General features: G+C 47.4%; 1 protein-coding gene across 4 annotated transcripts in view; it reads left to right on the plus strand.

Moving 5' to 3' along the window:
* The window catches only part of LOC110506524 (beta-chimaerin), a 52,332-nt gene continuing 24,923 nt past the window's right edge, over positions 1 to 27,409 (plus strand). For 3 of the 4 annotated variants that reach the window (XM_090187398.1, XM_090187411.1, XM_090187406.1), the window contains exons 1-6: positions 1 to 1,857; positions 18,231 to 18,269; positions 25,053 to 25,108; positions 26,235 to 26,266; positions 26,787 to 26,900; positions 26,977 to 27,250. In XM_090187398.1, coding sequence (XP_090043524.1) covers positions 1,809 to 1,857; positions 18,231 to 18,269; positions 25,053 to 25,108; positions 26,235 to 26,266; positions 26,787 to 26,900; positions 26,977 to 27,250 — 564 coding nt within the window. In that variant the 5' untranslated portion in view covers positions 1 to 1,808. The remainder of the gene's footprint in view (positions 1,858 to 18,230; positions 18,270 to 25,052; positions 25,109 to 26,234; positions 26,267 to 26,786; positions 26,901 to 26,976; positions 27,251 to 27,409) is intronic. The other variant, XM_090187403.1, reaches the window with a different exon arrangement.

The following is a 27,409-nucleotide window of genomic DNA, read 5'->3' on the forward strand; positions in this document are numbered from 1 at the left end:
CTACACACATGATGTCCACAGGCTGAGAACAAGACTGAGAACAGACTGAGAACAAGATATATCTCATAGTAATGGCTGGATTGACCATAACATTTGTTGTGCACAATCAAGACCCCAAGTGGAAGAAACCTATTGATTTGGTGACCTCTTGACCTTTCCTCTGGCGCCACCATCAGGCCTTTTCATTCCCATTTCCATTTTGTTTTCCATTTCCACTTTTACAGCTGCTTATTTTCTCCTTGGTATATGTATACTTAGTTCAATAATATGCTGCTGATTTGATTATTTTGTTTGTTATATCATTCTATAGATGATACAGTTCATTTATTTTAATTGAAGAGGTTGATGTATATTCAAGTTATATTTATTTGAAGTTATTCATTCATGTTAAGATAATTTTCCATTCAAGATTTTTACCATTAAAATGACATTTAGACTGTAAAAGATGGACTTTAGCACATTTCTTATAGAGGGGATCAGTCCTGCATCAAATAGTGAATTCCACTGTATGCAGAATGTTGCATGCATGTCTGCACAGTGTTATATTTTCACAGCTCACTGTCAGTAAATATCGAACAGTAAATATTGGACTACAAGAGAGTTGCAAGCCTGCAAAGGTAGAGTTATTTAAAGCTTTGAGTGTGTCGATTGGCTTCTGGAGGTGTGTGGTTACAGAAATGCTTCTGGAGGTGTGTGGTTACAGAAATTGTGCAGGGTTGGTGTGGCCTGTGGTGGCGGGGCCCAATGTGATGTCTTTTCATGGGGCCCAAAATCCCTGGCTGCGCCCCTGATGTGAGTTGACAGAGGCTGCGTTTAGACTGACAGACCAATTGTTATATTTTTTCCACTAATTGATCGTTTGACCAATCACGTCAGATCTTTTCACATCAATGTCTTTTTCAGAGCTGATCTGATTGTTCAAACAAAACAACAGAATTGGGCTTCCTGTGCTATAAAAATATAGCCCAAAGAGGACCTATTTTTAGGCTGTTGAAATCAATATCCTATGGTCTAAAGGGTGTAAATGGACTTGGTTTGGAGTTGGACACATGCAATATAGCAGAATACAGTTGTCATCATGTTAATTTCCTGATTAAACATCCTCAAATGTGTATTTTATTCTGGTTATTTGTTGTTATTTTTGCATTGGGGAGTGGGGACACTGAACCAGCAGCAGCCTGCCCTGCACCCAGCCACTCTGTCACCATCATCACCATCATATTGAAATCAAAGGTCAGAGCTCTGAGGAACAGATCTGCTTCAGATTGACTGGAGTTCAGAGGTCTCTTTCAGTCTACTGAATGCTTCCACTTTAAGAAGGCGGCTCCGTCGCAGTGTAGTGTGTTTATACGATCCCAGAAGTGGCACCACCACATGGAAAACGATACTGTGTTTTTAATTCAACATGGCGAAAGCATATGCCGCTCTTCCAGTGGATACATTTGACAAACTTTAATTGTGTGTACAGTGGTGCGTTTAGACAAGATGATCGAAAGTTGATATTGTTCCTGTGATCCTGTCTGACTATTTTTACACCACTGCCAGTGAGTGGAGCTACAGTAAATGCGGCAACATACGGCGCGCAGGGAAAGGAACCGAGAGAAGTGAAAGCGTGCTGGAACGTTACACATACAAGAGGAGCAATTTAGAAAACGGACGTGAAATAAACAGTGTTAGTTCGTGCCAAATCAGCGAGTGAGAGTAGCCTACGCTACGTGACATAGTGAGATGGACGGACTACGGGGAACGGGCTGTGAGCGCACCTCAACCGACCGCGAGTGAACAGACCGAGCCTGAAGCGGATTGGGATGGCAGCATCCAGCAACTCAAGCCTGTCGGGTTCATCAGTGTCTTCTGGTAAGAGCGCTGAATTAAAATATTTTGTTTGATGAAACAAATAATAATAAGCAATTTACTATAAATTATTCGGCCTTAACATTTTATTATTTGTTAGGCTTATCAATGATAATATTATCACCCTTGTTATTCTCTCTATTCAATATTTATTGCATAATGCAATTAATATAGGGACTTGAGAGTTAACCGTGTCATAGTTGGCATGCATGAATTTCGTTTGTGATACACATTATGTAACTTTAAAAAAATATCGATCTGTGCGTAATTGACAGACATCACCCAATAAGTCACGACGACAGTCGTCTACGTTCGCATCGATAATAATTAATTTCATGCCTCATCTCTTGATCTCTTTCACATCTGCCGCAGCTGAACAGAATGATAAACGTTCCACTTTCAAGCGCTTGATGGAGTGACATACCAGTCTTGTCGTTCGCAATTAGGATGTTTTTATTCTATTTTAACGCACACCTCCTTGCGTCTGGTTTCAGTGAGGAATCATCTTGGATAGGAAGTGAACGCCTCTCTCAATGTACAGGCTGAGATTGTAGGGTTGGTGTTGTCATTGATGTACATATGTTTTTGGATAACTACAATTACGTTCTCAATTGTCCCCATAATCCTTGTTGACTGGCGGTTGTGGCCACTGCTATATTCTGTTGGTAGGGTCACCAGGGATGGTGTCCCTCTAACTAAATCAAGAATCTTCCATCATGCAAAGACCAGGCTTGATGTGACATTTCAAAAATACTTGTTTATTCCCAGTAAAACATTTTGAAGTTGGTCACTTACTAGTTGGCAAGATGCCATATATGCTGTGTTCTGATTGTCTTTAGATACCGATAGAAGATTCTCTGGGTTTCTTAACAAACACTGCCTTGCCCTGCACAGCTGACTGTTCCTATGTTCATTGATGGTTTGTGAGACAAGCAACACATGCTTCACTGTGGTGGATTTTATTTTAAGGGTGACTCCGGGTAGAATAGTGGTGGCAACATCAGACACGACACACACACTCTCCCTCTCCTTGGCTATTAAACTACTAGAATAACCACTTCTCCACTGAGATATAACACACACACACTCCCTCTCCTGGCTATTACACTACTAGAATAACCACTTCTCCACTGAGATATAACACACACCCTTCCTGTGGTTACTGGCGTGGCTTTCACATACATTACCCAACAGTGTGATAGGGTTGTTTGTACTTTATACCCTGACAAACATGGGCAACACATGTTTATCTATACTGTGTGTTCAGGAGGAGGCTTCAGCTAGCGACTGCTGTTTCATACTCAGTTATACTGTGTTCAGGAGGAGGCTTCAGCCAGCGACTGCTGTTTCACACTCAGTTATACTGTGTGTTCAGGAGGAGGCTTCAGCCAGCGACTGCTGTTTCACACTCAGTTATACTGTGTGTTCAGGAGGAGGCTACAGCCAGCGACTGCTGTTTCACACTCAGTTATACTGTGATCAGGAGGAGGCTACAGCCAGCGACTGCTGTTTCACACTCAGTTATACTGTGTGTTCAGGAGGAGGCTACAGCCAGCGACTGCTGTTTCACACTCAGTTATACTGTGATCAGGAGGAGGCTACAGCCAGCGACTGCTGTTTCACACTCAGTTATACTGTGATCAGGAGGAGGCTACAGCCAGCGACTGCTGTTTCACACTCAGTTATACTGTGTGTTCAGGAGGAGGCTACAGCCAGCGACTGCTGTTTCACACTCAGTTATACTGTGTGTTCAGGAGGAGGCTACAGCCAGCGACTGCTGTTTCACACTCAGTTATACTGTGTGTTCAGGAGGAGGCTACAGCCAGCGACTGCTGTTTCACACTCAGTTTGTTTGAGCAGCTGTGGCACTTTTCCAGGTCATATTCTGAACATTTGTGACATCAGTCTTTTTCTATTCTCTACATGATTGACTCAGGTGAAGATAACAATGTGACCAAAAGTTCCAGAATGTACAGTGGGTGGGAGTAGCACTGACCTTTGATCCTATTGCTGCTGGGTCGTCGTTGTCAGAGTGAACATATGATATGATAGCCTGTATTTATTTAGTGTCTTCTAAACCCCCACCCAACCATACCGCACCACCATACCACAGAAATTACCCAGAAGGCTCTGCTGCCCATGGGAGCCAAGACACAATGTTTGTGTCCCAAATGGTACCCTATGAAGTGCACGCCATAAGGAATAGGGAGCCATTTGGGACGCAAGGATCCGTTCCAGGCTGATACAGGCTGTCTGTGCTGACTTCATACTTCACAAGACATTATCTCATGAGTACGTTGCCAAAAGCACTGGAATTACCACTTGACCATCTTTTTTAAGGGGAAAGTATTTTCTGACTGTGGTGCGGAGGCTTGTCATTATTGTTGGGCTCTCGATATAATTACCAGACGTTACGAGGTGCTGTGCTGCCAGGGACAGAGGGCCTGTCACACATGGCTATCATTATCTTCCTGGAGAGCTTTCTGGCTGACAGAGACATTTTGAATAATCTTTTCTATGAGGCGTATGACTCCATCTGCAGCACAAATGACACCCTGTACCCTATATAGTGCACTACTTTTGATCAGGGCCCATAAGGATCTGGTCATAAGTAGTGTACTATATAGGGTGCCATTTAGGATGCAACCTCAGAAATGAATCTGTGAACACAACACGTTCTGCTTCATATTATCCCCTTGTTTTCCTGCTGCTGCTGTAAACAAATGTTGCTGTGATGCCTCTGTCTTCAGCTGTCTCTAGTCTGCAAGCCTTAATTGACTAGACCGTCCTCTCTCGGTGGAGACACAGCGGTTGTGTGAGGAAACTACAGTACATGAGCGAGGTCGGTCCAGCCAATCAAGACATTGAAGTTATTCTTCATGAAACTACCAGGATGGACAGAAAGACATCCCGCTGTAGGATGTTACCAACAATGTTTATCCATCCCGCTGTAGGAGGTTACCAACAATATAAATCTGGGTAATACAGTTTTGGAGGAAGATTAGACCATTGATGAAAAGCCGTTTCCCAGGCACTGACTTGCACTGTATATTATATTCCAATGGAAAAATACAAGAGATTGTGAAATATATCACCAATCATTTTTATTTCCCCTGGATAAAAAAAAAAACCCATTTGTGGCCGTGCTTGTGCCGTGCACTGATCTGAGAGACTACTCCTCCGCATTCCTGGCACAGGAGAGCTGAGTAGTGTGCTCTGTTAGTCACACAGCTCTCAGCAAACACTCTGCCCTACTCTGGCTGGGAATAAATGGAGGGATACAGGGTGAGTGTATCTCGTCTTCAGTCCGAGCCCTGCAACCACACCGTTGGATAGTAGTAGAGGCAGGTTTTGTGTCTCATAGGATGCATCCCAAATGGCACCCTGTTCCCTATCTAGTGCCCCGGCCCACCAGTGCACTATATAGGAAACAGTGTGCCATTTGTGATGCAGACACAGTTTTGTAAAGGAAGAGAGCCGTCTGTTCTTTAACATCATTATCCTGCAGGTGTTTCTGTCCCACTCTGTTCTGCATCACATAGGCATTCACATGTGGAGTGGAAGCTGTTTACTAGTCATGACTAGTCCGGCTTCAGGACTGTACTGCTGTCAGAAGATAAGGATTATATTCTTTTCACATTGTAGTAACTTTAGCAGGTTCTCACCCTGGAAGTGACAAACACAAAGTAAACAGTTGTCTGTTTGTAGGAAAACAGAAATGGCCTAATGTTTCCATACAGAGATGGTGAGTTGTTTTAATGCAGCATGAGTCTGCTGTCTTTCTCTCTCTTCATTATTAATTAGAAACCCTGGTTCCCTCGGTGGCAGCCAGGGAATCACATTACAAAACAATGGAGCCTGGCCTGGTGCTAACCTAACCAGCACACTGTGTTTCCCCCCTAACTGATGGAGCCTGGCCTGGTGCTAACCTAACCAGCACACTGTGTTTCCTCCCTAACTGAAGGAGCCTGGCCTGGTGCTAACCTAACCAGTACACTGTTTCCCCCCTAACTGATGGAGCCTGGCCTGGTCTTAACCTAACCAGCACACTGTGTTTCCTCCCTAACTGATGGAGCCTGGCCTGGTGCTAACCTAACCAGCACACTGTGTTTCCTCCCTAACTGATGGAGCCTGGCCTGGTGCTAACCTAACCAGCACACTGTGTTTCCTCCCTAACTGATGGAGCCTGGCCTGGTGTTAACCTAACCAGCACACTGTGTTTCCTCCCTAACTGATGGAGCCTGGCCTGGTGCTAACCTAACCAGCACACTGTGTTTCCCCCCTAACTGATGGAGCCTGGCCTGGTGTTAACCTAACCAGCACACTGTGTTTCCTCCCTAACTGATGGAGCCTGGCCTGGTGTTAACCTAACCAGCACACTGTGTTTCCTCCCTAACTGATGGAGCCTGGCCTGGTGCTAACCTAACCAGCACACTGTGTTTCCTCCCTAACTGATGGAGCCTGGCCTGGTGTTAACCTAACCAGCACACTGTGTTTCCTCCCTAACTGATGGAGCCTGGCCTGGTGTTAACCTAACCAGCACACTGTGTTTCCTCCCTAACTGAAGGAGCCTGGCCTGGTGCTAACCTAACCAGCACACTGTGTTTCCTCCCTAACTGATGGAGCCTGGCCTGGTGCTAACCAGCACACTGTGTTTCCTCCCTAACTGATGGAGCCTGGCCTGGTGCTAACCAGCACACTGTGTTTCTCCCCTAACTGATGGAGCCTGGCCTGGTGTTAACCTAACCAGCACACTGTGTTTCCTCCCTAACTGATGGAGCCTGGCCTGGTGTTAACCTAACCAGCACACTGTGTTTCCTCCCTAACTGATGGAGCCTGGCCTGGTGCTAATCTAACCAGCACAATGTGTTTCCTCCCTAACTGATGGAACCTGGCCTGGTGCTAACCAGCACACTGTGTTTCCTCCCTAACTGATGGAGCCTGGCTTGGTGCTAACCAGCACACTGTGCTTCCTCCCTAACTGATGGAGCCTGGCCTGGTGCTAACCAGCACACTGTGTTTCCTCCCTAACTGATGGAGCCTGGACTGGTGCTAACCTAACCAGCACACTGTGTTTCCTCCCTAACTGATAGAGCCTGGCCTGGTGTTAACCTAACCAGCACACTGTTTCCTCCCTAACTGATGGAGCCTGGCCTGGTGTTAACCTAACCAGCACACTGTGTTTCCTCCCTAACTGATGGAGCCTGGCCTGGTGTTAACCTAACCAGCACACTGTGTTTCCCCCCTAACTGATGGAGCCTGGCCTGGTGCTAACCTAACCAGCACACTGTGTTTCCTCCCTAACTGATGGAGCCTGGCCTGGTGCTAACCTAACCAGCACACTGTGTTTCCTCCCTAACGGATGGAGCCTGGCCTGGTGCTAACCTAACCAGCACACTGTGTTTCCTCCCTAACTGATGGAGCCTGGCCTGGTCTTAACCTAACCAGTACACTGTTTCCCCCCTAACTGATGGAGCCTGGCCTGGTGTTAACCTAACCAGCACACTGTATTTCCTCCCTAACTGATGGAGCCTGGCCTGGTGCTAACCAGCACACTGTGTTTCCTCCCTAACTGATGGAGCCTGGCCTGGTGCTAACCTAACCAGCACACTGTGTTTCCTCCCTAACTGATGGAGCCTGGCCTGGTGTTAACCAGCACAATGTTTCCCCCCTAACTGATGGAGCCTGGCCTGGTGCTAACCTAACCAGTACACTGTTTCCTCCCTAACTGATGGAGCCTGGCCTGGTGCTAACCTAACCAGCACACTGTGTTTCCTCCCTAACTGATGGAGCCTGGCCTGGTGCTAACCAGCACACTGTGTTTCCTCCCTAACTGATGGAGCCTGGCCTGGTGCTAACCAGCACACTCTGTTTCTCCCCTAACTGATGGAGCCTGGCCTGGTGCTAACCAGCACACTGTGTTTCCTCCCTAACTGATGGAGCCTGGCCTGGTGCTAACCTAACCAGCACACTGTGTTTCCTCCCTAACTGATGGAGCCTGGCCTGGTGCTAACCTAACCAGCACACTGTGTTTCCTCCCTAACTGATGGAGCCTGGCCTGGTGCTAACCAGCACACTGTGTTTCCTCCCTAACTGATGGAGCCTGGCCTGGTGCTAACCAGCACACTGTGTTTCCTCCCTAACTGATTGAGCCTGGCCTGGTGCTAACCAGCACACTCTGTTTCTCCCCTAACTGATGGAGCCTGGCCTGGTGTTAACCTAACCAGCACACTGTGTTTCCTCCCTAACTGATGGAGCCTGGCCTGGTGCTAACCTAACCAGCACACTGTGTTTCCTCCCTAACTGATGGAGCCTGGCCTGGTGCTAACCTAACCAGCACACTGTGTTTCCTCCCTAACTGATGGAGCCTGGCCTGGTGCTAACCTAACCAGCACACTGTATTTCCTCCCTAACTGATGGAGCCTGGCCTGGTGCTAATCAGCACACTGTGTTTCCTCCCTCCCTAACTGATGGAGCCTGGCCTGGTGCTAACCAGCACACTGTGTTTCTCCCCTAACTGATGGAGCCTGGCCTGGTGCTAACCTAACCAGCACAATGTGTTTCCTCCCTAACTGATGGAGCCTGGCCTGGTGCTAACCAGCACACTGTGTTTCCTCCCTAACTGATGGAGCCTGGCCTGGTGCTAACCAGCACACTGTGCTTCCTCCCTAACTGATTGAGCCTGGCCTGGTGCTAACCAGCACACTCTGTTTCTCCCCTAACTGATGGAGCCTGGCCTGGTGCTAACCTAACCAGCACAATGTGTTTCCTCCCTAACTGATGGAGCCTGGCCTGGTGCTAACCAACACACTGTGTTTCCTCCCTAACTGATGGAGCCTGGCCTGGTGCTAACCAACACACTGTGTTTCTCCCCTAACTGATGGAGCCTGGCCTGGTGCTAACCTAACCAGCACAATGTGTTTCCTCCCTAACTGATGGAGCCTGGCCTGGTGCTAACCAACACACTGTGTTTCCTCCCTAACTGATGGAGCCTGGCCTGGTGCTAACCAGCACACTGTGCTTCCTCCCTAACTGATGGAGCCTGGCCTGGTGCTAACCAGCACACTGTGTTTCCTCCCTAACTGATGGAGCCTGGCCTGGTGCTAACCTAACCAGCACACTGTGTTTCCTCCCTAACTGATGGAGCCTGGCCTGGTCTTAACCTAACCAGTACACTGTTTCCCCCCTAACTGATGGAGCCTGGCCTGGTGTTAACCTAACCAGCACACTGTATTTCCTCCCTAACTGATGGAGCCTGGCCTGGTGCTAACCAGCACACTGTGTTTCCTCCCTAACTGATGGAGCCTGGCCTGGTGCTAACCTAACCAGCACACTGTGTTTCCTCCCTAACTGATGGAGCCTGGCCTGGTGTTAACCAGCACAATGTTTCCCCCCTAACTGATGGAGCCTGGCCTGGTGCTAACCTAACCAGTACACTGTTTCCTCCCTAACTGATGGAGCCTGGCCTGGTGCTAACCTAACCAGCACACTGTGTTTCCTCCCTAACTGATGGAGCCTGGCCTGGTGCTAACCAGCACACTGTGTTTCCTCCCTAACTGATGGAGCCTGGCCTGGTGCTAACCAGCACACTCTGTTTCTCCCCTAACTGATGGAGCCTGGCCTGGTGCTAACCAGCACACTGTGTTTCCTCCCTAACTGATGGAGCCTGGCCTGGTGCTAACCTAACCAGCACACTGTGTTTCCTCCCTAACTGATGGAGCCTGGCCTGGTGCTAACCTAACCAGCACACTGTGTTTCCTCCCTAACTGATGGAGCCTGGCCTGGTGCTAACCAGCACACTGTGTTTCCTCCCTAACTGATGGAGCCTGGCCTGGTGCTAACCAGCACACTGTGTTTCCTCCCTAACTGATTGAGCCTGGCCTGGTGCTAACCAGCACACTCTGTTTCTCCCCTAACTGATGGAGCCTGGCCTGGTGCTAACCTAACCAGCACAATGTGTTTCCTCCCTAACTGATGGAGCCTGGCCTGGTGTTAACCTAACCAGCACACTGTGTTTCCTCCCTAACTGATGGAGCCTGGCCTGGTGCTAACCTAACCAGCACACTGTGTTTCCTCCCTAACTGATGGAGCCTGGCCTGGTGCTAACCTAACCAGCACACTGTGTTTCCTCCCTAACTGATGGAGCCTGGCCTGGTGCTAACCTAACCAGCACACTGTATTTCCTCCCTAACTGATGGAGCCTGGCCTGGTGCTAATCAGCACACTGTGTTTCCTCCCTCCCTAACTGATGGAGCCTGGCCTGGTGCTAACCAGCACACTGTGTTTCTCCCCTAACTGATGGAGCCTGGCCTGGCGCTAACCTAACCAGCACAATGTGTTTCCTCCCTAACTGATGGAGCCTGGCCTGGTGCTAACCAGCACACTGTGTTTCCTCCCTAACTGATGGAGCCTGGCCTGGTGCTAACCAGCACACTGTGCTTCCTCCCTAACTGATTGAGCCTGGCCTGGTGCTAACCAGCACACTCTGTTTCTCCCCTAACTGATGGAGCCTGGCCTGGTGCTAACCTAACCAGCACAATGTGTTTCCTCCCTAACTGATGGAGCCTGGCCTGGTGCTAACCAACACACTGTGTTTCCTCCCTAACTGATGGAGCCTGGCCTGGTGCTAACCAACACACTGTGTTTCTCCCCTAACTGATGGAGCCTGGCCTGGTGCTAACCTAACCAGCACAATGTGTTTCCTCCCTAACTGATGGAGCCTGGCCTGGTGCTAACCAACACACTGTGTTTCCTCCCTAACTGATGGAGCCTGGCCTGGTGCTAACCAGCACACTGTGCTTCCTCCCTAACTGATGGAGCCTGGCCTGGTGCTAACCAGCACACTGTGTTTCCTCCCTAACTGATGGAGCCTGGACTGGTGCTAACCTAACCAGCACACTGTGTTTCCTCCCTAACTGATAGAGCCTGGCCTGGTGTTAACCTAACCAGCACACTGTTTCCTCCCTAACTGATGGAGCCTGGCCTGGTGTTAACCTAACCAGCACACTGTGTTTCCTCCCTAACTGATGGAGCCTGGCCTGGTGTTAACCTAACCAGCACACTGTGTTTCCCCCCTAACTGATGGAGCCTGGCCTGGTGCTAACCTAACCAGCACACTGTGTTTCCTCCCTAACTGATGGAGCCTGGCCTGGTGCTAACCTAACCAGCACACTGTGTTTCCTCCCTAACGGATGGAGCCTGGCCTGGTGCTAACCTAACCAGCACACTGTGTTTCCTCCCTAACTGATGGAGCCTGGCCTGGTCTTAACCTAACCAGTACACTGTTTCCCCCCTAACTGATGGAGCCTGGCCTGGTGTTAACCTAACCAGCACACTGTATTTCCTCCCTAACTGATGGAGCCTGGCCTGGTGCTAACCAGCACACTGTGTTTCCTCCCTAACTGATGGAGCCTGGCCTGGTGCTAACCTAACCAGCACACTGTGTTTCCTCCCTAACTGATGGAGCCTGGCCTGGTGTTAACCAGCACAATGTTTCCCCCCTAACTGATGGAGCCTGGCCTGGTGCTAACCTAACCAGTACACTGTTTCCTCCCTAACTGATGGAGCCTGGCCTGGTGCTAACCTAACCAGCACACTGTGTTTCCTCCCTAACTGATGGAGCCTGGCCTGGTGCTAACCAGCACACTGTGTTTCCTCCCTAACTGATGGAGCCTGGCCTGGTGCTAACCAGCACACTCTGTTTCTCCCCTAACTGATGGAGCCTGGCCTGGTGCTAACCAGCACACTGTGTTTCCTCCCTAACTGATGGAGCCTGGCCTGGTGCTAACCTAACCAGCACACTGTGTTTCCTCCCTAACTGATGGAGCCTGGCCTGGTGCTAACCTAACCAGCACACTGTGTTTCCTCCCTAACTGATGGAGCCTGGCCTGGTGCTAACCAGCACACTGTGTTTCCTCCCTAACTGATGGAGCCTGGCCTGGTGCTAACCAGCACACTGTGTTTCCTCCCTAACTGATTGAGCCTGGCCTGGTGCTAACCAGCACACTCTGTTTCTCCCCTAACTGATGGAGCCTGGCCTGGTGCTAACCTAACCAGCACAATGTGTTTCCTCCCTAAATGATGGAGCCTGGCCTGGTGTTAACCTAACCAGCACACTGTGTTTCCTCCCTAACTGATGGAGCCTGGCCTGGTGCTAACCTAACCAGCACACTGTGTTTCCTCCCTAACTGATGGAGCCTGGCCTGGTGCTAACCTAACCAGCACACTGTGTTTCCTCCCTAACTGATGGAGCCTGGCCTGGTGCTAACCTAACCAGCACACTGTATTTCCTCCCTAACCGATGGAGCCTGGCCTGGTGCTAATCAGCACACTGTGTTTCCTCCCTCCCTAACTGATGGAGCCTGGCCTGGTGCTAACCAGCACACTGTGTTTCTCCCCTAACTGATGGAGCCTGGCCTGGTGCTAACCTAACCAGCACAATGTGTTTCCTCCCTAACTGATGGAGCCTGGCCTGGTGCTAACCAGCACACTGTGCTTCCTCCCTAACTGATTGAGCCTGGCCTGGTGCTAACCAGCACACTCTGTTTCTCCCCTAACTGATGGAGCCTGGCCTGGTGCTAACCTAACCAGCACAATGTGTTTCCTCCCTAACTGATGGAGCCTGGCCTGGTGCTAACCAACACACTGTGTTTCCTCCCTAACTGATGGAGCCTGGCCTGGTGCTAACCAGCACACTGTGCTTCCTCCCTAACTGATGGAGCCTGGCCTGGTGCTAACCAGCACACTGTGTTTCCTCCCTAACTGATGGAGCCTGGCCTGGTGCTAACCAGCACACTGTGTTTCCTCCCTAACTGATGGAGCCTGGACTGGTGCTAACCTAACCAGCACACTGTGTTTCCTCCCTAACTGATAGAGCCTGGCCTGGTGTTAACCTAACCAGCACACTGTGTTTCCTCCCTAACTGATGGAGCCTGGCCTGGTGCTAACCAGCACACTGTGTTTCCTCCCTAACTGATGGAGCCTTGCCTGGTGCTAACCAGCACACTGTGTTTCCTCCCTAACTGATGGAGCCTGGACTGGTGCTAACCTAACCAGCACACTGTGTTTCCTCCCTAACTGATGGAGCCTGGCCTGGTGTTAACCTAACCAGCACACTGTGTTTCCTCCCTAACTGATGGAGCCTGGCCTGGTGCTAACCTAACCAGCACACTGTGTTTCCCCCCTAACTGATGGAGCCTGGCCTGGTGCTAACCAGCACACTGTGTTTCCTCCCTAACTGATGGAGCCTGGCCTGGTGTTAACCTAACCAGCACACTGTGTTTCCTCCCTAACTGATGGAGCCTGGCCTGGTGCTAACCTAACCAGCACACTGTGTTTCCTCCCTAACTGATGGAGCCTGGCCTGGTGTTAACCTAACCAGCACAATGTGTTTCCTCCCTAACTGATGGAGCCTGACCTGGTGCTAACCTAACCAGCACACTGTGTTTCCCCCCTAACTGATGGAGCCTGGCCTGGTGCTAACCTAACCAGCACACTGTGTTTCCTCCCTAACTGATGGAGCCTGGCCTGGTGCTAACCTAACCAGTACACTGTTTCCCCCCTAACTGATGGAGCCTGGCCTGGTGCTAACCTAACCAGCACACTGTGTTTCCTCCCTAACTGATGGAGCCTGGCCTGGTGTTAACCTAACCAGCACACTGTGTTTCCTCCCTAACTGATGGAGCCTGGCCTGGTGCTAACCTAACCAGCACACTGTGTTTCCTCCCTAACTGATGGAGCCTGGCCTGGTGTTAACCTAACCAGCACACTGTGTTTCCTCCCTAACTGATGGAGCCTGGCCTGGTGCTAACCTAACCAGCACACTGTGTTTCCTCCCTAACTGATGGAGCCTGGCCTGGTGCTAACCTAACCAGCACAATGGGTATGCAGTCCAAAGGGTTTTATAACCCACCAAACTGTTATTTATTATGCATAGCATATTGTGCATACCTGTGCACACACACACACACACACACACTTACTTGCTGTCTGGATATGCTTGTTTTAGAACAGTTTGATGCACAGATGGTCTCCCCACAGGGGCTGTGCTACATCCCTGTGTGTGTGGCCATATGTTTGGTTGGGCCTAGCTGTCCATATGGATAGTGATGATGGTGAAAGGAGTGTGGGGTCTCTTTCTGTGAATAGGCGTGTTCCAGGGTGATTCCACACCAAAGTGAGAGGATACCAATGTAAAAGCATGTTAAACATCCTTCCTCCCAATTAAGTTTCCATGTGAGAATTCCCAGAACAATCTGAGATGCCCAAAATATTTTCTGCTCACGTGGAATCTACATTTTGTTCAATCTTGCTTGAGCACAAGTCCTCTCAGGGGAGAACGTCTTTGCTAAGCTTGATCTTTATTCATCTCTTATTCTCTTTGCTTCCAAAACAAACACCCTGAGAACACACACACACACACACACACACACCACTGTAATTATTTTATCAAATTCTTCCAATGACTGGTGAGTAACAGAGGGCAGCACAATTAATATCCTGAGTCTCCTGAGGGGACAACCCTTACCCTCCAGCTACTGTGTGTGTGTGTGTGTTCTCAGGGTGTTTGTTTTGGAAGCAAAGAGAATAAGAGATGAATAAAGATCAAGCTTAGCAAAGACGTTCTCCCCTGAGAGGACTTGTGCTCAAGCAAGATTGAACAAAATGTAGATTCCACGTGAGCAGAAAATATTTTGGGCATCTCAGATTGTTCTGGGAATTCTCACTATTCTTCCTCCACAACACACAGGCTGCAGCAGTTCAACTTTCCCTATTTGAAATTCAGTCTCAAACCAGTATATCTTCAGCTTTCCCAAACCCTTTCTTAGGCCTACGCATATAGCACACTCCACCAATCATGTCATGTTATTTAAGCGTGTTATAACAAGTCCTTATATCTTGAGCTTTGCCAAATGTGGCATAGCCCTTATGCCATCCATTTAATAGGACCTTAAACTCCTTCAGAGTAGAATGTGTCAGCTCTGGGCCTGCCCTGAAGGACCTCACACCCCCAGACAATACCCTTCCAGAATAACCAGTTATTAAAAAGAGAACATTCTCCAAATGATCCGCAGTAGAATCATTTCATTTTGATTGTTCACCAGAGCAGAGGCACAATGACCCCCCCCCCCCTCTCAATTTTCTAGGAATCAAGCCGTGTTTTGAGTTGGGAAAGTTTGTCCATAAAAAGTCTCTCTCCTGAGTGCTGTTTCTAGATCTATTGAACAAAGGCTTTGTGACACATCCAGTATATCCAGTATGGTTACTTCCCTAATGGCTCCCTATTCCCTCCCTAGTGTGCTACTTTATACCTGGGCCCATAAGGGAAGTGTAGTGAATTGGTTGCTAGATCTTTTGAACAAAGGCATTTGGTTTTATCAGTCAGATGTATGACGGTAGACAGAGTACAGTATGTCTGCTTTCCAAATGGCTCCCTATACCCAACCCTAGCTTCATGACCACATCCTGGTTCAACCAGAACCCTAGCTTCATGACCACATCCTGGTTCAACCCTAACCCTAGCTTCATGACCACATCCTGGTTCAACCATAACCCTAGCTTCATGACCACATCCTGGTTCAACCCTAACCCTAGCTTCATGACCACATCATGGTTCAACCCTAACCCTAGCTTCATGACCACATCCTGGTTCAACCATAACCCTAGCTTCATGACCACATCCTGGTTCAACCCTAACCCTAGCTTCATGACCACATCCTGGTTCAACCCTAACCCTAGCTTCATGACCACATCCTGGTTCAACCCTAACTCTAGCTTCATGACCACATCCTTGTTCAACCCTAACCCTAGCTTCATGACCACATCCTGGTTCAACCCTAACCCTAGCTTCATGACCACATCCTGGTTCAACCCTAACCCTAGCTTCATGACCACATCCTGGTTCAACCCTAACCCTAGCTTCATGACCACATCCTGGTTCAACCCTAACCCTAGCTTCATGACCACATCCTGGTTCAACCCTAACCCTAGCTTCATGACCACATCCTGGTTCAACCCTAACCCTAGCTTCATGACCACATCATGGTTCAACCCTAACCCTAGCTTCATGACCACATCCTGGTTCAACCCTAACCCTAGCTTCATGACCACATCCTGGTTCAACCCTAACCCTAGCTTCATGACCACATCCTGGTTCAACCCTAACTTCATGACCACATCCTGGTTTAACCATAACCCTAGCTTCATGACCACATCCTGGTTTAACCATAACCCTAGCTTCATGACCACATCCTGGTTCAACCCTAACCCTAGCTTCATGACCACATCCTGGTTCAACCCTAACCCTAGCTTCATGACCACATCATGGTTCAACCATAACCCTAGCTTCATGACCACATCCTGGTTCAACCATAACCCTAGCTTCATGACCACATCCTGGTTCAACCCTAACCCTAGCTTCATGACCACATCCTGGTTCAACCATAACCCTAGCTTCATGACCACATCCTGGTTCAACCATAACCCTAGCTTCATGACCACATCCTGGTTCAACCATAACCCTAGCTTCATGACCACATCCTGGTTCAACCCTAACCCTAGCTTCATGACCACATCCTGGTTCAACCATAACCCTAACTTCATGGGAACAGGGTGCCACTTGGATCCAACACTGAATATGCACCTCAAAGCTCTCTGTGACTGTATGGAAACTGCCAATGATGACAACAAAACATTCAGTGTGGTTGACATGGTGATCCAGTGGACCAGTCACTCACTCAGACTAAACTTACTGTGACTGTCATTGTCTGGTTGGTTCCAGACAATGACAGTAGGCAGGTTTGGTCTGCCAGTGAGTTGTTGACTATAAATATAGTGCACTACTGAGAGGGCACAATGACACACCCCTCCATGCACACACGTGGCTCTTCTTGACTCTTACAGGTGGGCCTGTGGCTGCAATAGGGTAGTTAGCATGCAGCCTGTCCCCTGGGGGGGGAATAGTGGGTTGGCATATTGTCCCTGGGTCTTTTTAAATTAACTCTGTCTTTTACCTTTTTTTAAATGTGATTCATTGTTCACACATGCAGTTACTCCAGCTGTCGGTGAGATCCTTCCGCCGGGAACAGTAGATAGATGTGATGCATTAAGGACACATTCCATCATTCCACCTGCTGCAGTATTACTAGCTACATTTACACAATGATTCCTGACTAAGTGTCTGTGAGGTAGCAGAGGACTTAAGCCTTCAGTAGGTTTCTACGTTTCTGGGATAGTTGGCATGCACAGCCTTGCCAGCCTAAGATCCATAGTATAGCCATACTAATGAATTAGATAGTCATGTACTGTTACAGTATACAAGCATATGTCAAGGTACTTCTGGTGCATATAGTAGGTAGTATATTATGCAGGAGGAAGTTGTACCAACTTATGAGTTACCAAGGGAATAAGGTGGGCATGATGACAGAGTACAAGGAGTAAGACATTGTGGTTACATTTTCCTTCAATAAACACAAACCTCAACCGTCCATGCAATTAAAGTAGCACATTTCCCCTCAGGTTACAGTAGATCCCATGGGTATTGGGCTGGAAATTGCATTTCCACATTTTCTAATTTGCTTTGTCCTTCTTGTGTAATGAATACTGTGTATCCTCATCATGGCATAATGCTAGCTTTTAAAGGTGTTTTTATAAAGATGGATCTATCTGTGAAGAAGGGACATATCCCTGGGCTGAACCAGGTGCTATAGATCTGTTGTGTGGCAACTATATTCACTCACTGAGCAATGAGTATCTCAAGAGGCTTCACAGTGTGAATAAACCCTGTGTATAATTATGCTGGTCTAGCAGAGTAACTAGACTGAGACGTAAACAACCCTGAAATAACCATGGTGATGATGAGTTCATAATCCATTCAGAGAGAATGTAACTGGGACGCAGAGAGACGGACAATTCACCCAAGAAAGAATAAAAGAATATGCCCGTTGTCTAACCCCTTTACACCCCTTCTGTCTAGTTCTGAACGGTCTCTGTCTGTTTCTCTGTCTGTCCAATTTAAGGGCTTTATTGGCATGGGAAACATATGTTTGCCAAAGCAAGTGAAATGGATAATATATTTTTTTTAAAGTAACAGTAAACATTACACTTACAGAATTTCCAAAATAATAAAAACATTTAAAATTGTGTGTGTGTATTGTAATGATGTGCAAATAGTTAAAGTACGAAAGGGAAAATAAATAAATCATAAATATAGGTTATATTTACAATGGTGTTTGTTCTTCACTGGTTGCCTTTTTTTCTTGTGGCAACAGGTCACATCTTGCTGCTGTGATTGGATACTGTAGTATTTCCCCCAATAGATATGGGAGTCTGTCTTTCTCTCTCTGACCACTAACCCGCCTCCTGTGTTGTCGTTTCAGATCCTGAGGATTACCAACCGCCCATATGGAAGTCTTACTGTAAGTGTCTGAAGTACTGTTTATCCACTGTAAAGTCTTGGTTGTCCACCAGGAATGTGGAACGCCAGAAGCCTAGTCATCATGGCCGCCAGGCTGCTGCATGTCACCACAAAGGACTCTTATATGTGATCATATAAGGATATTAAAGCAGAAATACTCCTCTGTTACAGTTAGTGTGTACAGTAAGACTTCTTGGGACGCGCCATGCCTCACTCAGCACAGCTTCCTGTTACTTCTCTCTCCTCTCCAGTCTTCTAACACTGGCTGAGAGATATTTTTAGAGCTCACCAGTGGAAGCTGCTGAGGGGAGGACGGCTCTTAATAATATCTGGAATGGAATGGTGGAAGACAACCCGTGTGTGTCCGTGGAAGACAACCCGTGTGTGTCCGTGGAAGACAACCCGTGTGTGTGTCCGTGGAAGACAACCCGCGTGTGTGTCCGTGGAAGACAACCCGCGTGTGTGTCCGTGGAAGACAACCCGCGTGTGTGTCCGTGGAAGACAACCCGCGTGTGTGTCCGTGGAAGACAACCCGCGTGTGTGTCCGTGGAAGACAACCCGCGTGTGTGTCCGTGGAAGACAACCCGCGTGTGTGTCCGTGGAAGACAACCCGCGTGTGTGTCCGTGGAAGACAACCCGCGTGTGTGTCCGTGGAAGACAACCCGCGTGTGTGTCCGTGGAAGACAACCCGCGTGTGTGTCCGTGGAAGACAACCCGCGTGTGTGTCCGTGGAAGACAACCCGCGTGTGTGTCCGTGGAAGACAACCCGCGTGTGTGTCCGTGGAAGACAACCCGCGTGTGTGTCCGTGGAAGACAACCCGCGTGTGTGTCCGTGGAAGACAACCCGCGTGTGTGTCCGTGGAAGACAACCCGCGTGTGTGTGTCCGTGGAAGACAACCCGCGTGTGTGTGTCCGTGGAAGACAACCCGCGTGTGTGTGTCCGTGGAAGACAACCCGCGTGTGTGTGTCCGTGGAAGACAACCCGCGTGTGTGTGTCCGTGGAAGACAACCCGCGTGTGTGTGTCCGTGGAAGACAACCCGCGTGTGTGTGTCCGTGGAAGACAACCCGCGTGTGTGTGTCCGTGGAAGACGTCCAGGTCTTTCTGGTTGTTGTGAGTTGTCCTGACTAAAACAAACATACTCAGTCAGGAATCTGCCTCCTCCCGCATGGAAAGTCTGTTGTGGGGAAGATTCGGTACAGAGACTTAACCTGTTACACTACTCCCAATGCTGTTACATTACAACGAGGAAACGACACTACTCCCAATGCTGTTACATTACAATGAGGAAACGACACTACTCCCAATGCTGTTACATTACAACGAGGAAACGGCACTACTCCCAATGCTGTGTTACATTACAACGAGGAAACGACACTACTCCCAATGCTGTGTTACATTACAACGAGGAAACGGCACTACTCCCAATGCTGTTACATTACAATGAGGAAACTACACTACTCCCAATGCTGTGTTACATTACAACGAGGAAACGGCACTACTCCCAATGCTGTTACATTACAACGAGGAAACTACACTACTCCCAATGCTGTGTTACATTACAACGAGGAAACGGCACTACTCCCAATGCTGTTACATTACAACGAGGAAACGGCACTACTCCCAATGCTGTTACATTACAACGAGGAAACTACACTACTCCCAATGCTGTTACATTACAATGAGGAAACGACACTACTCCCAATGCTGTTACATTACAACGAGGAAACGGCACTACTCCCAATGCTGTTACATTACAACGAGGAAACGACACTACTCCCAATGCTGTGTTACATTACAACGAGGAAACGGCACTACTCCCAATGCTGTTACATTACAACGAGGAAACGGCACTACTCCCAATGCTGTTACATTACAACGAGGAAACTACACTACTCCCAATGCTGTGTTACATTACAACGAGGAAACGGCACTACTCCCAATGCTGTTACATTACAATGAGGAAACTACACTACTCCCAATGCTGTGTTACATTACAACGAGGAAACGACACTACTCCCAATGCTGTGTTACATTACAACGAGGAAACGGCACTACTCCCAATGCTGTTACATTACAACGAGGAAACAACACTACTCCCAATGCTGTGTTACATTACAACGAGGAAACGACACTACTCCCAATGCTGTGTTACATTACAACGAGGAAACGGCACTACTCCCAATGCTGTTACATTACAATGAGGAAACGGCACTACTCCCAATGCTGTGTTACATTACAACGAGGAAACGACACTACTCCCAATGCTGTTACATTACAACGAGGAAACGGCACTACTCCCAATGCTGTTACATTACAACGAGGAAACGGCACTACTCCCAATGCTGTTACATTACAACGAGGAAACGACACTACTCCCAATGCTGTTACATTACAACGAGGAAACGACACTACTCCCAATGCTGTTACATTACAACGAGGAAACGGCACTACTCCCAATGCTGTTACATTACAATGAGGAAACAACACTACTCCCAATGCTGTGTTACATTACAATGAGGAAACGGCACTACTCCCAATGCTGTTACATTACAACGAGGAAACGACACTACTCCCAATGCTGTTACATTACAACGAGGAAACGGCACTACTCCCAATGCTGTTACATTACAACGAGGAAACTACACTACTCCCAATGCTGTTACATTACAATGAGGAAACGGCACTACTCCCAATGCTGTTACATTACAACGAGGAAACGGCACTACTCCCAATGCTGTTACATTACAATGAGGAAACGACACTACTCCCAATGCTGTTACATTACAATGAGGAAACGGCACTACTCCCAATGCTGTTACATTACAACGAGGAAACGGCACTACTCCCAATGCTGTGTTACATTACAATGAGGAAACGACACTACTCCCAATGCTGTTACATTACAATGAGGAAACGGCACTACTCCCAATGCTGTTACATTACAATGCGGAAACGACACTACTCCCAATGCTGTTACATTACAACGAGGAAACGGCACTACTCCCAATGCTGTTACATTACAATGAGGAAACGGCACTACTCCCAATGCTGTTACATTACAACGAGGAAACGACACTACTCCCAATGCTGTTACATTACAATGAGGAAACGACACTACTCCCAATGCTGTTACATTACAATGAGGAAACGACACTACTCCCAATGCTGTTACATTACAACGAGGAAACGACACTACTCCCAATGCTGTGTTACATTACAACGAGGAAACGACACTACTCCCAATGCTGTTACATTACAACGAGGAAACGACACTACTCCCAATGCTGTGTTACATTACAACGAGAAAACTACACTACTCCCAATGCTGTTACATTACAATGAGGAAACAACACTACTCCCAATGCTGTTACATTACAATGAGGAAACGGCACTACTCCCAATGCTGTTACATTACAACGAGGAAACGACACTACTCCCAATGCTGTTACATTACAATGAGGAAACGGCACTACTCCCAATGCTGTTACATTACAACGAGGAAACGACACTACTCCCAATGCTGTTACATTACAATGAGGAAACGACACTACTCCCAATGCTGTTACATTACAACGAGGAAACGGCACTACTCCCAATGCTGTTACATTACAATGAGGAAACGACACTACTCCCAATGCTGTTACATTACAACGAGGAAACGGCACTACTCCCAATGCTGTGTTACATTACAACGAGGAAACGACACTACTCCCAATGCTGTGTTACATTACAACGAGGAAACGACACTACTCCCAATGCTGTGTTACATTACAACGAGGAAACGGCACTACTCCCAATGCTGTTACATTACAACGAGGAAACGACACTACTCCCAATGCTGTTACATTACAACGAGGAAACGGCACTACTCCCAATGCTGTTACATTACAATGAGGAAACGGCACTACTCCCAATGCTGTTACATTACAACGAGGAAACGACACTACTCCCAATGCTGTTACATTACAACGAGGAAACGGCACTACTCCCAATGCTGTGTTACATTACAACGAGGAAACGGCACTACTCCCAATGCTGTTACATTACAACGAGGAAACGGCACTACTCCCAATGCTGTTACATTACAACGAGGAAACGGCACTACTCCCAATGCTGTGTTACATTACAACGAGGAAACGGCACTACTCCCAATGCTGTGTTACATTACAATGAGGAAACGGCACTACTCCCAATGCTGTGTTACATTACAATGAGGAAACAACACTACTCCCAATGCTGTGTTACATTACAATGAGGAAACAACACTACTCCCAATGCTGTGTTACATTACAATGAGGAAACAACACTACTCCCAATGCTGTTACATTACAATGAGGAAACGGCACTACTCCCAATGCTGTTACATTACAACGAGGAAACGACACTACTCCCAATGCTGTGTTACATTACAATGAGGAAACGGCACTACTCCCAATGCTGTGTTACATTACAACGAGGAAACGACACTACTCCCAATGCTGTTACATTACAATGAGGAAACGACACTACTCCCAATGCTGTGTTACATTACAACGAGGAAACTACACTACTCCCAATGCTGTTACATTACAACGAGGAAACGGCACTACTCCCAATGCTGTTACATTACAACGAGGAAACGGCACTACTCCCAATGCTGTTACATTACAACGAGGAAACGGCACTACTCCCAATGCTGTTACATTACAATGAGGAAACGGCACTACTCCCAATGCTGTTACATTACAATGAGGAAACGGCACTACTCCCAATGCTGTTACATTACAACGAGGAAACGACACTACTCCCAATGCTGTTACATTACAACGAGGAAACGGCACTACTCCCAATGCTGTTACATTACAACGAGGAAACGACACTACTCCCAATGCTGTTACATTACAACGAGGAAACGGCACTACTCCCAATGCTGTGTTACATTACAACGAGGAAACGGCACTACTCCCAATGCTGTGTTACATTACAACGAGGAAACGGCACTACTCCCAATGCTGTGTTACATTACAATGAGGAAGACAAAGACACTGTCTGTCTCTTCTAATCCTGTTTCGTCCAACATTCTTAGGATGCGTCCTCAAGTGGCACCCTGTTCCCTATTTAATGCATTACTTTTGCTCCAAATATGTAAACATGTATAATTTTGTGTTCTTCACCAATAATTCTGTTATAAAAAAGTAGTGCACTATGTATGGAATAGGGTGCCATTTGGTACACACACTTAGTGTCATGCACATTCTTATTGCATCACATGAGTATAGTATAATCTGTGTCTACAGTAAAGCCCTTAGAATAGGTACATTACAGACAATAGGCCTAGTGTCCCCAGCTCAGCTGTGATATATTATACTGTGGCAGTCTTAACCGTAGATGTGATTTAATCTCGCTCGCTACATGGTTTTTTCTCCATTCCATTTTCAACAGTTTCACTGATTTACACCGAGCACTCAGTCTTTAAGTACACTTCATCCATGATGGCAGCTTGGCTCAGTGCTGCTGCTGCATAAGTTACTGCGCTACTCTGACTGCGTCTCAAATTAAACCCTACTTACTGTAGTACTTGGTTCTGGTCAAATGTAGTGCACTATGTAGGGGAATAGGGTGACTTTTGGGATGCATACTGTCTCCCCATTGTGTCTCAGTACTAAGATTTAATAGTCACTGTTCGTATCCTGCACTAAGGCCCTAGACTAAAGTTATGTCCCAAATGGCACCCTATTCTCTATATAGTACACTATGGGCCCTGATCTAAAGTACTGCACTACATAGGGAATAGGGTGCCATTTGGGATGTATCCCTCTGTAATATTCATTGACATTCACACAGAGGGTTTGGTGATGTATGGGACCTGTCATATAAACCACTGAGAGACATTAGCCCGTGGATATCTTCGACTTCGCTAACAGCTCCTGGTGTTCCTACTGTTCCTTGTTGACTTTGCTCTCGGCTAAAAGTGAGCCAGCCATCTTTGAATCCTACTGTCAGTGGCCATACAGAGACTGTATGCTGCATGTCCAATATTAGAGCAACTATAACCTTCTAACTTCCTAACGGACAGTTTTAACTCCTCAGAATCTAGTGCCCCTTCCAAGTCTGCTGGGACCACTGCACACAAACATGTTCCATGGTTAACAATAGTGTTGTACATGTAGCATGTGACAGAGAGCTGCAAGAGGAGTGCATTGGGGTGTTATTAATAATTGTGTAACTCAAATAAATGATTAGACATCTGCTTGAACAAATATGGCAAGGCCAGTAACTTGTCAGGTGGATGGATTATCTTGGCAAAGGAGGAATGCTCACTCACAGGGATGTAAACAAATTTGTGCACAAAATGTTTGAAAAATAATCCGGACCGGCCTGGTAGCTGTGGAGTGAATATGGGACTTAAAGGAGATGAATACATTGTGGATGGCTGGACTGTAGTGGGACTGTATGTCCAGCTGATGACCCCATGCAGTGATGAATGAATACGTTACTGAACTTTATTGTCCCATAGGGAAATAATTCATGAATTAGTGTCTGTGTGTGTGAAGCGGTCTACAGTCTACGTAAACGGAGCTGAAGGAGGTCTGTTTGTGTTGCTGTCTACGTAGTCTTTGTTCCGTCTGAATTTTTGGAACTCGACGCAAAACGGACCACCGTTGGCTCAGTTTCCGTAGACTGTGTTGCGTCCTTAAGGCTGTGTAACTCTCTATGCGTACATATCGTGGCCTCAGCAGTGCAGCCATTCTAATACTGAATACGATGCTTTTTACTTGACAGTCCATGTTTGTCTCTAACAGTGTACCGGCTCCAGCAGGAAGCTCCTCGGCCCAAGAGGATGACCTGCCCTCAGGAGGTCAGCACTGCACCTCTTTAAAGATTAAGCTTACAACCCCATTGTCTACCCTTCTCTCAGTGTCTCAGAATCAGGGAGGCAACCATATAGACTACAGTATTTTGTGATAGGATGCCTGATCTGTTGTGATAATGTAACGAACATTCTGATAAACTAATCATTTACCACATTGTCGTTTTCTTATCTCTAATCTGGTACTGAATGGTAAAGAGGTCCGGCAATTGGCAGAATGAAAGAGGGAGAGTCACACAGAGCAAACTAGAATGCTATTTGGCCCTAAACGGAGAGTACACAGTGGCAGAATACCTGACCTGGATCTCAACAGAAGACAGGCTATGTGCACACTGCCCACAAAATGAGGTGGAAACTGAGCTGCACTTCCTAACCTCCTGCCAAATGTATGACCATATTAGAGAGACACATTTCCCTCAGATTACACAAACTCACAAAGAATTTGAAAACAAATCCAATTTTGATAAACTCCCATATCTACTGGGTGAAATTCCACAGTGTGCATCACAGCAGCAAGATTTGTGACCTGTTGCCACAAGAAAAGGGCAACCAGTGTAGAACAAACACCATTGTAAATACAACCTATATTTATTTCCCTTTTGGACATTAACTATTTGCACATCATTACAACACTGTGTGTATATATATATACTTAATATACCATTTGATTTTTTTAAAATAAAAAACAAACAACTTTTGAGTTGAATGTTTATTGTACGTTAGTTTATTTCACTTTCACTTCATTTTTGCTTTGGCAATGTGAACATATGTTTCCCATGCCAATAAAGCTCCTTAAATTGAAATTAAATGGAATTGGCAGAGAGACACAGACAGGCAGAAAGAGACAGACAGAAAGCAATAAATATCTGTTCCCCAACAGAGACACAGACAGGCAGAGAGAGACAGACAGAAAGCAATAAATATCTGTTCCCCAACAGAGACACAGACAGGCAGAGAGAGACAGACAGAAAGCAATAAATATCTGTTCCCCAACAGAGACACAGACATCCTTTATGAAACATGTATCCTTCTTGGCCAAGCCATTGAAGTGACCTTTCAACTGACTATGTCTCTGTCAGCCAATGTATCTTTTCTCTCTCCTCTGGATTTACAGATGGAGACCAGACCCAAATATTACGGCAGAGAGTGAGTAGTGAGACTTACTTTGTGATTTTCATCCATGTTCTAATACAGCTGCTGGGGAGACTGGCTCCAGCTGTGTGATGTATCATTAACGTCAAGCTCTACATGTGCTTAGGGTGTTGAAGGTGTGTGTGTGTGTGTGCAAGAGGATGGAGATAATTTAGTGTTAAATTCAGAGGGACAGAGACCTCAAGGTCCGTAGACAAGGCCACAACATTGACGGGAGACTTGTGGCGGCATTGACAGGAGACTTGTGGCGGCATTGACAGGAGACTTGTGGCGGCATTGACAGGAGACTTGTGGCGGAATTGACAGGAGACTTGTGGGGGCATTGACGGGAGACTTGTGGCCGGCATTGACGGGAGACTTGTGGCCGGCATTGACGGGAGACTTGTGGCCGGCATTGACGGGAGACTTGTGGCGGCATTGACGGGAGACTTGTGGCGGCATTGATGGGAGACTTGTGGCGGCATTGACGGGAGACTTGTGGCGGCATTGACGGGAGACTTGTGGCTCTCTCAAGGTTCCATGGCATGCTATCCAGAGAGTCTGCAGATGAGCTACTGGGAGGAGCAGAGGGGGCTTACCTTGTCAGAGAGAGCCAGAGACAGCCAGGGACACACACCTTGGCCTTAAGGTACAGTACACACACACACATTTACTTACTAAACGCTCTCCCCACCCACCCACTCGCTCTACCTCTCTCTCCCCAGGTTTGGGCACCAGACCCTGAACTACAGACTGTTCTATGACGGGAAGCACTTTGTGGGGGAGAAGCGCTTTGAGACGGTCCATGACCTGGTGACGGATGGCCTCATCACCCTGTACATCGAGACCAAGGCAGCAGAGTACATCGCCAAGATGACCACCAACCCCATCTATGAACACCTGGGCTACACATCCCTGCTGAAGGACAAGATGGGGCACCGGCTGAGCCGGAGACGCACTGAACCCCATAGGGTCACCTTCCAGAGAGAGGACAGGAAGGTGAGGTATTACGGTACATCACTTTGACATTCTTTATGTAAAAAAGTGCTATGAAAAGTTACTTTGGTGATGACATTGGTGGGGCTGGTGAGTGGTGGTGACGGTGACATCGGTGGTGACGGTGGCATTGGGGACGGTGGTGACATTGGGGACGGTGGT

The sequence above is a fragment of the Oncorhynchus mykiss genome, chromosome 2 (assembly GCF_057628025.1).
Source record: "Oncorhynchus mykiss isolate SJ-2025 chromosome 2, ASM5762802v1, whole genome shotgun sequence".
NCBI classification, from domain to species: domain Eukaryota; kingdom Metazoa; phylum Chordata; class Actinopteri; order Salmoniformes; family Salmonidae; genus Oncorhynchus; species Oncorhynchus mykiss.